This window comes from Chlorocebus sabaeus, chromosome 10, assembly GCF_047675955.1.
Source record: "Chlorocebus sabaeus isolate Y175 chromosome 10, mChlSab1.0.hap1, whole genome shotgun sequence".
Taxonomy (NCBI): Eukaryota; Metazoa; Chordata; class Mammalia; order Primates; family Cercopithecidae; genus Chlorocebus; species Chlorocebus sabaeus.
In genome coordinates this window covers 120,028,209-120,037,252 of record NC_132913.1, presented here as the reverse complement: position 1 = coordinate 120,037,252, position 9,044 = coordinate 120,028,209, and the positions used below count along the sequence as shown (strand labels likewise).

General features: G+C 61.5%; 1 protein-coding gene across 2 annotated transcripts; it reads right to left on the bottom strand.

The window, feature by feature from the left end:
- Nucleotides 1-300: 300 nt before the first annotated feature.
- On the bottom strand, nucleotides 301-5,599 carry PRSS56 (serine protease 56). Of its 2 annotated transcripts, none has more exons than XM_073020290.1 (13): nucleotides 5,292-5,599; nucleotides 4,563-4,670; nucleotides 4,136-4,186; nucleotides 3,842-4,031; nucleotides 3,389-3,488; nucleotides 3,142-3,301; nucleotides 2,805-2,947; nucleotides 2,431-2,593; nucleotides 2,064-2,237; nucleotides 1,806-1,970; nucleotides 1,639-1,701; nucleotides 1,165-1,271; nucleotides 301-801 (listed from the first exon to the last, which is right to left on the bottom strand). In XM_073020290.1, exons 1-13 carry the CDS (start codon nucleotides 5,386-5,388, stop codon nucleotides 511-513), a joined length of 1,812 nt encoding a protein of 603 aa, XP_072876391.1. In that variant the 5' UTR covers nucleotides 5,389-5,599; the 3' UTR covers nucleotides 301-510. The 2 variants fall into 2 exon arrangements, with proteins under 2 accessions (XP_072876391.1, XP_037857296.1); XM_038001368.2 differs by having other exon boundaries at nucleotides 2,064-2,240; nucleotides 5,292-5,524.
- Between the last annotated feature and the right edge of the window lie 3,445 nt (nucleotides 5,600-9,044).

The following is a 9,044-nucleotide window of genomic DNA, read 5'->3' as shown; positions in this document are numbered from 1 at the left end:
CGCAGCTCGGCAGCAGGGGGCGGAGCAGGGAGGACGGTGGGGGGGAGGGGCAGGGCGCTGAGCAGAGATGCTGGGCACTGGGGCCAGCGCTGGGCAGCCATGCAAGGGGGTGGGGCGACAGGCAGGCCAGCTGCTGCCACTTCTCAGGAGGCAGGAGATAGTCTCAGATGGTGACCTCACAGCCTCTCTCCAGCCCCTGTGACCCTTGCCAACTGCTTCCAGAGGCAGCCCTGCCTGGATCCCACCCCTGAGACTGAATGTCCACCCACCAGGTCCCGTCCCAAGAAAGCTCCAGAGTTGTTTCCATGTATTATAAATAACATTTATTAAAGCAGCTGTGATTCTCTGATTGTAAACCTGGGAAGACACGGAGGGCCCAGGACCCCCACCCCATCCCACCCGCACACGCCCAGCCACTGTGGCGGCAACAGTTTGTGATTATGCTCCCGAGCCCCTCTCAGCTCCTGGGAGCAGTAGGTCCTCCCCAGGGGCTGGGGGCCCAGACATGGCTCAGGGTTGCCTGGCGGGGGGTACCTGAGGGTTGAGTGGGTGGTGCCCCTTCCTCTCCAGTCCAGGCCCCTGCCCTACATCCATCCAGTGTCCCTCGGGCTCCCCTTCTGCCAGGGCAGCCACGCGGAAGGCCTGCAGGGCCTGCACCAGCAGTCGGGGGAGGCTGCGAGCCAGTGTGGCTGGCTCCAGGCCCACCAGACCACTGAAGGCCACATGCCGACCCCCCAAGCCTGCCCGCACCCAGGCTCTGAAGAGCCCGGTCAGTGTCTTGGAGCCCAGATCTGCCAGGACCTACAGAGGGAGGAGTGGGGATCAGGCGCCCTGAGTTGGAATCCCAGAGGTCACCCCCTCTGCCCCTGGGCCCCAGAAACTCTCACCTAGACCCATGCTCCTTCCTTTCTCCCCGAAACCCTGCTCATTTCCCGCTCCTGTGGACACCCCCACCCACCCCTCTACTCACTCTCCCCACCACCATCCCCAGTGGCCTGGCTTACACTCCGCGGGCCCTACTCCCTCTACCTACCCCCAGAGCAGGGGCAGAGGCGACCCCAGGCTGCTGGGAGGGCATGGGGGCTGAGCTCTCTGCACCTTCCCTGGGCTAGGTCTCAGTCTTCCCAGGCCACCGTGAAGGAGTCTGGAAACCTGGGGGCCTACCTCATGAAAGTTCATGGCCAGGTGCTCCGAGGGGACCTGCAGGATCCAGGCATGGGCCCCCTGCAGGGCAGCCAACTTCTGTCGCAGGGGCTCCAGCCCAGGGCAGCCTGGAGGAAGAGGAGAGGCCCCGGGAATAATGAACGGATGCGGTATGGAACTGGAGGTGGCACTCCCACCAGCACTTCAGGACGGCCTCCCAGGGAACACACTTAGCCTCTTATGATATAGATGGGGAAACTGAGGCTCGGGGAAGTTAAGCAGTAACACCAGGCAAAGCATCTCTGTTTGACACTGATGAGAGCTAAAACCACAAGTCCTCCAAAAGAGTCTTACGCTCTGTGGCGGAGAGGGGAGAGTGAGTTCACTCTGTTGCCCCACCGGGTAAGTGCTTCCCGGAGCTGCCTAAAAGCGCTTGCGACCTCATCCAGGCCCTCGACCTATCCCCTCCCGAAGGTCGGCAGAGGGCGTCATTACCATTGGCTTCTCCGCGCGGCTCCGGCCTCCACTTCGGGAATCGAGTGCCTGCAGCCCGCGATCCTGGGGAGGCACAGGGTTAGGGGACCTCCTCGGCCGGAGAAAGTGGCTCCGCCGCGCGGGTGGGGCCGGGCCAGGGCTGGGCTGGGCTGGAGGGCGCGGGGTACCTGAGTGCAGCCGCAGCTCGCGGGCAGGGTGCCGGGGAGACTCCTGGAGCGCTGGAGCGGGGCGAGCCAGGGCGGGGGCCAGGCGCCGCAGCCCCGGGCGCGGGCCGAGCAGCTCCTGGGCGTTCCGCAGCAGGCCCAGCAGCGTGTGCGCCAACGAGCGCAGCTCTGTAGACCGTACAGGAGTCGGAGCGGCGGTCAGAGGCTGGCCAGGCCCCTTTCCCTCCGCTCCCCGTCCCGGTCCCGGTGAACAGAACTGACCGCATCGCCGCCGGCGCTGCAGGCACTGCTGGTGCGCCAAGCGCGCACAGGCGCCCTGGGACCCCGGGCACAGGCGGGCATAGAAGGCGCAGAGCCGGGCGGTGTCTGCCTGCAGTTCCTGGGGGGGTTCCCAGGCCAGAAGCTCCCTGCAGCTGGGCTCGCGGCTGGAGGAGGCTGCTGCGGGCGGGACAGGGGTCGGCTCACCCTCTGTTTGGGGCCCTAGCTCCCACACTCCTTCGCCGGAGGGAGACAGGCTTTGCAGAGGCAGAAGGGAGCTGGGAATGGGCACGGGCCGGGTGGAAACGGGCTTGTCCCACGGTTGTCCGTTGGGACACTGGGGACGGGGCATTGTAAAGAGAGCGCTCACAGCTCATCTGCTCCTGGAGCCAGTCCTTGAACACGGCCACGCGGGTGTAGACTCCGGGCTTCCCTGGCTCCCCGCAGCCGTCCCCCCAGGAGGTGACTCCGAACAGGACTTCTCTAGGGCGGGGGCCAGGCTCAGAACAGGTCAGGGGGCCTCCCGAGTCACCCTGCGGGGCCGAGAGAGGACGCTGCATTCATCTGCCCCTGTGGCGCCCGCCGTACGCCTGGCAGGCGTGAGCTTTGCCGCTTGTATCCATTTTAGCGATGAGGGCAGAGAGGCTCAGAGAAGTCGAGTGACAGCCAGATGTGGAAGGAAAGGAGGCCGTCGTGGCCCTGGGGAGGCTCAGCCGGCCTTTTCTCATCAGACTAGGTTCATACCTGGCACGAGTCAACGCCCCCCGCCAGGTACCCGGCGCAGAGCATGGTGCTGGGGCGCAGCCCGGGCCCCAGGGCCCTTCGGCAGGTGTCGGCGCTGAGCAGGGGAACACGGGCCTCTCTCACTGCCTCAGCCTCAGGCCCGTCTGCAGGGAAGGGGTGGAAGGCTCAGGTTTGGAGGGCAAGAGCTCTGCCTTGAGTGTCCCCTTCCCACCACCCCCCTTGATTCCTCCCCATTTGAAAGAGCAGGCAGCATTTTTCCAAGGCAACCCGGCCTCTCCACACTCTATTACCTCGGACCTCCAATTCTTCCCACCGCCGGCTCACCCACGCCCAGTACCTTCGAAGAGGGCCCCCCAGCCCGCGATGGCGCAGGCGGTGCCGGCAGGGGGCTCCTGGGGCTCCTGGGGCAGGCACACGGGGCGCGCCGGCCCCCCCGGGCTCACCGGCGTCCACAGCTGCACCAGGGCCAGGTCGTTGTGGAAGGTCTGCGGGTCAAACTGAGAAGGGGGAGGCGGCGCAGGGTCAAGGAGGCGCGAGTGGGGGTGCCGTTCCCAGCCTTGGGGGCCTGGAGACTGCCTTCTTACCTTAGGGTGGGGCAGGATGCGGTTCACTGGCACCTCCTCCGCTTGCTCCCCTGGGGGCCCCTCGGCCAGCGTCACAGTCCACAGAAGCTCATTCGGGGCGCTACGGGACGAGCGGTGGCTGAGACGCAGGAAGGACAGGGGCACACGCAGCAGGCCCCTCGGAGACCCTACCCCTCCGCCCGCACGCAGGGCTTTCTCTACTTGGGGGCAGGGAGGGCGGGCCTGGGAGGGGTCCCGTCCCAGAGGGGCGAACGCGCCCGGCGGTGCCACCCCCTCCGGTCTGGCATCCTGGCGGGGCGGGCTCTGCCCCTTGAGACAGGGCAGCCTGGGGCTGGCAGCCGCCAGGGGGCAGCAGAGACCACCTTTCCCGCGCGTCGCCCGCCGGACAACCCGGCAGGTGCGGGGCCCAGCGCTGGGGACCCCGGCTGGGCAGGGCCTGGGGGCCCTACTTACCCCACAAAGCAGTGCGCTGCCGTGAGCACCCAGGACGCCGCTACCAGGACGCCGCCGCACAGAGGCTGCCCGCCCAGCTGCAGCCTCACCAGCCAGGGCCAGGCCCCGGGCGGCGCCGCGCTGCCCCCGACGATGCGGCCGTGGGCCCGCGTCACGTTGGCAGTGCTCGGGCGCCTCTCGCCGCACCGCCCTATAAAGGGGCAAGGAGTGTCACAAGGGACATGTTCTGGCCATCCTCGCCTTCGAGGCCCACCGGGCTCTCAGGCCTGCCCTCTCCAGCCTTTCCAGCCTCACCTAGCTCAGGTGGGTCCTGGAGGGGAGCTTGAAGCCTGGGGCGCCCAGATCCTGCGGAGAAACAGGGCTTTGAGTCTTACTGCCGCCCTCTCGCCCGTCCTCACCCCAGACTGGGCCGAGCCTCTTTCTCCCCGTCCCTCAGCCCTCTAGCCCACACAGGTTCTATTTCAACAACCATGAACTTCTCCTGGTCACCACAGGAGCACAGAGTGTTTCTGCCTCCCTGCCTTTGCATAGGCCATGCCCCAAGCCTAGCAAGTCCCTTCCACTTGGAGAGACGGACCTTCACAAACATCGTCTTGGTTGCGGCCCAACTCAGTCTCTGCCCCCAAGAGCGGAGTTAAGGCTGAAGGGAAGGGACAGGGGCAGCAGAATGGGCCCAGGGTAGGCAGCAAGTTCAGTGGGGCATGGGGGGCAGGGTGGGCACCTCGGCACTCGTGCGATCTGTGCTGGATCTCCATCGCCACTCGGTTTATTGCCCACTGGGCACTCCTCTGGGCTGCCTGCAATGCCTGCGTCCCCTGGGCCGACAGAACTGCTGGGACAGGGGCACACAATCATGCGTGGTTGGGGAAGAGCCTCAGCCTTATCCTCCTGGTCCCAGCCCTGAGCCCTGCCTCAGAAGACCCACAAGCCTGGGACAAAATGAGGAGGTGAGTGAGGCCCTGGGAAGCTGGCCCCGGCACTCAGAGCCCACGGTCCCAGGTTCTCAGCCCAAGATATCTCCCTAATTCAACTGAGCTGGACTGGAATCTTTGAAAGGTGCTTTTCCTTAACAATTTTTTTTTAAAGACACCACCCCAAAGATACATCACAGAACTCAGTCTTATTGACTGAAAGTAGCTGTGTTTGAGTGGCCTACCTTCGGCCAGGACAGCCAAGGGTGTGGTACTGCCCCGGGCTGTTTCTCTCTGCTCCACGGGGCCTTCTCTCCATTCCTTTCAGCATGCTTGACAGCTCCCCTTCCCTCTCCCGCCACACCCCTCCTCTCCCACCTATATCTCCGTTCTTGGCCCCTTCTCGCAGCAGGGTGGGCAGAAGGGGTCAAAGGTCCTTATGAGTAGGGGTGACAAGCTCTTCTGTCCCCATCCGCCCAGGGTCCCACTTCCTCTACATTCTTCCCGACTCCGCGGCTCTCAGACCAGCCTGGGCTTACCTTGCAGGGTGCTGGGGGGCAGGCGCGTGTACAGTGGGTGCCCGTGAGCAAACCATGAACTTGGGAGAGGTAGCAGTAGCAGCACAGCCAGCAGCATGGTGACCAGGAGCTGGGGTGAGAGACCCCCGTCCTCTCTCCTCCTCGGAGTCCACCTTCCGGGCGCCTATCCTTTGGTGCCCGCCTTCTGCTGCCTTTCGGCCCCCAGGCACAGAATTCTTGTCCCTCAAATCATCTGACCCCGTTCTCTTACATCAAAATTACCCGCCTCCCTGGTCAGTCCTCACCTGGCCCTTAACTCCTAGGAGCCCAAAGGGGAACGAGGCTGCGGGGTCTTTATAGAGGACAGCCTGGGGGAGGGGTGCATGGGAGGGTGGCCAAGACTGGGGGAGGAGTGGAGTAGTGGGCTTGACCTTCACCTTTCAAGTCTCATCATCCCAGCTCTGAGCCCCCCTTCTGTCAAAGGAGCCCTTGTTTCTGCGGCTCCATCAAAGGGGCCAAGACAGGGAAGAAGAGCTGACGGTTGGGCTGCAGGCCAGGCAGAGGGGGGCTGCTGGGTGGGGGCGGGCCCTGGCTTCAGGGCTGGGATGGGGGGGGATCCCCATCTGCCTCTACCCCCTGAGGAGCTTACAGCTATGACGGGGGCAGATACTCCTGGAGGGAGGAGGGCAGGGGGTGTCTGGGGTTTCTCAGCAGCCCCACCCCCTGAGGAAGCCCTGGAGCTCCCCACCCCTCTGCCCCTAATTGCTTGGCAGAGTCCCTCCCCAATGTGGCCATTTCTAAAGATGATCAAAGCAGCCTAATTAGCGCCGTAATTGCCGCACTGGGGGTGGTGGGGTGGGAAGGGGCAGAGGCAGGCAGCCGCAGGAGTGGTGCAGAAAGGGAGGCGGGAGATGAAAGGCCCACAGTGGCCCAGTTCCGGGAGGACAGGCCCTAGCAGCTTCTGACGCTCTCCCAGACCTCCTGGCCCTGCACGGTGCCCGCTCCGCCTGTCCGACATTGTTCCGTGACCCTGATCTGGCAGTGGAGATTCTTCTGGAGTCCTCTGGAGTCTCATGGGCAGCTCTCCTGGGATCAAGTTACCACCTGGGGTAGGGTAGTGCCCGTCTGTGCTGCCCAGGCTCCCCAATTCATGTGAGGTGAACTGGTGAGAATATTTATCAGCAAATGCTATGACCCAGGGCTCTTTCCGCCTGGAGAGCCAGCTGTTCCACAGTCACCAGCACACCATGCTAAGGATCCCTTTCCCCAGTTACCACCGCACCTCACCGTGACAGTACCTCTGCTTCGGGAATGCCCTGAAAATACTGTCTGCGGATAATTCTGGTGAGTGAATTTGGTGACGTTGGAAAGGACTCTATTCACCAGAGTATCTCTCCATCTTGCAGGGCATCTTTTTATCAATGACCTCCAAAATCTTGGCAGACAGGGCATCAGCTCAGCACAGCTTGAATTTTAGCATACACAGAGAAAGAGTGCAAAGGAAGATCGCCTGCGGTTCCCAGTAAGAGCCATCAAGGCAGGGGACCTAGGAACAGAGAAGGTGGTTGGGAAATCCTCATAGGCCTCTGGATGGAGAGGCCACAGCTTCGACAGAGCTTCTGCCCTGCAGGTTACCGCATCCAAGTTGAGGGGATAAGCAGATGGAGCCAGCCCTGCAGGCAGCTCTATGGACACTTCCCCTGGGGAATCCCTCCAGGAAGGTATGTCCTGCCCACTCTTGCTGAGTCATGCAGGCCAGGACACAGCAAGCCCACACAGAGTCCCTGGGCCTCCCTCCTGCCTCTGGTCTTCAGGTGGGAGGCAGGGTGAGAATCCAGCCACTGCCAAAGAAAACGGAGGGACATTTCGGCGTGGACCGTACTGGCCATTCTGCTGTTCTCTGGTTCCTGTGCCCACAGCTGGGTCCCGAGCCCTCTCCTCTCTTCTGTATGGATCCACCCCCAAGTCTGGCTCAATTTTGTCCACTCCTACAGGTCACCTCTTAGAAAGCACATCAAAATCCCACCTCATAAAATTACTTTGTTTATTATTAAGTGTGCACTCACTCCCTGTCTGCTTCCTCCATTGGAATGTGATGGAGAGACTTCCAGGCCTCTATCCCTGCAGTCTTGTTCTCTGTAACACAACCCTCTTCTATTTTCTTTATTTTTTTGTCTTTACATTTGAGGCAAGGTCTCACTCTGTCACCCAGGCTGGAGTGCAGTGACACAAATCACGGCTCACTGCAGCCTCGACTTCCTGGGCTCAAGTGATCCTCCTGCCTCAGCCGCCTGAGTAGCTGGGACCATAGGCATACACCACCACGCCGGCTAATTTTTAAATTTTTTGTAGAGGCAGAGTCTCCCTGTATTCCCCGGGCTGGTCTGGAACTCCAGGGCTCAAGTGATCTGCCCACCTCAGCCTCCCACGGTGCTGGGATTACAGGCATGAGCCACTGCACCTGGCCCCAGACTTTGTATTTTCTTTAGAGTATTTATTCCTGTGTTGCAGGATGTTGAAGGGGGTTCTTGGCTGTTATAAGGGGCTCGGTCTCCCATAGTCTAGTTAAGAGGGTACCAGCAGTTGGCCCCAGATCTCCTGCCAGTGAGCAGCTTGATGCCAGGGACCTGCCGAAATGTATGCCATCCTCTATGGCTCCTTCCCCTAGTGAACAGGAAAACAGGACAGGGGTGAGGGGCCTTGGTGGAGCACAGCAGCCTCCCTCGCTTCCCCAGCCAAGTGGAAAGGACAGGTGAGGTCTCAGGAGGAATCATGGAATTTGAATTCCTTGATCAGGAATCAAGGAAGCTGGTAAGAGGGAGAGGCTCGCATTTCAGTTCCCAGTTGGAGGGCAGGGTTTGTCTGTCCGGCTCCGTGCTGGCCCAGCATCTCATGCATGTGCTAAATGAATGAAAGATCAGCCCTGAAGACCAGATGTGGTGGCTCATGCTTGTAATCCCAGCACTCTGGGAGGCCGAAGCAGGCGGATCACTTGACGTCAGGAGTTTGAGACCAGCCTGGCCAACATGGTGAAACCCCATCTCTACTAAAAATACAAAAATTAACTGATGTGGTGGTGGGCGCCTATAACCCCAGCTACTTAGGAGGCTGAGGCATGAGAATTGCTTGAACCCAGGAGGCAGAGGTTGCAGTGAGCCGAGATTGCACCACTGCGCTCCAGCCTGGGCAACAGGGGAAGACTCCATATCAAAAAAAAAAAAAAAAAAAAAAAAAAAAAAATCAGCGTTGGCCCCTCCCCTGCTCCAGGGCTGCATCTCTTGCCTCCTGGCACTTCTATCTCAACCTGCCCAAAGCAGTGCTGGGATCTCCCCTCCCCTGCCAGCTCCCTGTCCATGCTCTGCTGCCCTTGCTCTCACGGCCGCACCGGGCCTGTCCAGTCCCGGATGCCCTCCTCTGGTAGGCCCAGCAGTTTCTCTTCCTTCAAGTTTGGGTCAGGCAAAGAGAAGCAACGTTTTCTGAGGGGAACTTAAGGCAGCTATTTCCAGATACAGGGAGAGAATGTGGCTCAGAGAGGTGCAGAGCTCGCCCCCACCCCTGCTGTCCCAGGCTCTCCCTCTTTCTTCTCCTTTTGGGTGGAGCCTGGTGACTATCCAGGTTGCAGGAAGGATGCAAAGGTGACCAGGAAAGCCCCTAGTTCTCCTCTTCCTCCCTCACTGCCTCCACTCCAGACTTCCATATCTCTTCCCTGGGAGGAGAGAGGTCCTGTCTGTCACTAGCAGGCCCTCTCTCCACCCCTGGGTGTCCTCCGAGGTC

What these genes read in the sequence shown, in the direction of transcription:
- PRSS56 (XM_038001368.2), bottom strand. Translation starts at nt 5,388, where the DNA reads ATGCTGCTGGCTGTGCTGCTACTGCTACCTCTCCCAAGTTCATGGTTT. An exon ending in CTGGGGGGCCCTCTTCGAAG is followed by an intron (nt 2,948 to 3,141) that starts GTACTGGGCGTG and finishes CCTTCCCTGCAG; the next exon opens with ACGGGCCTGAGGCTGAGGCA. An exon ending in GGGGCGTTGACTCGTGCCAG is followed by an intron (nt 2,594 to 2,804) that starts GTATGAACCTAG and finishes TCGGCCCCGCAG; the next exon opens with GGTGACTCGGGAGGCCCCCT.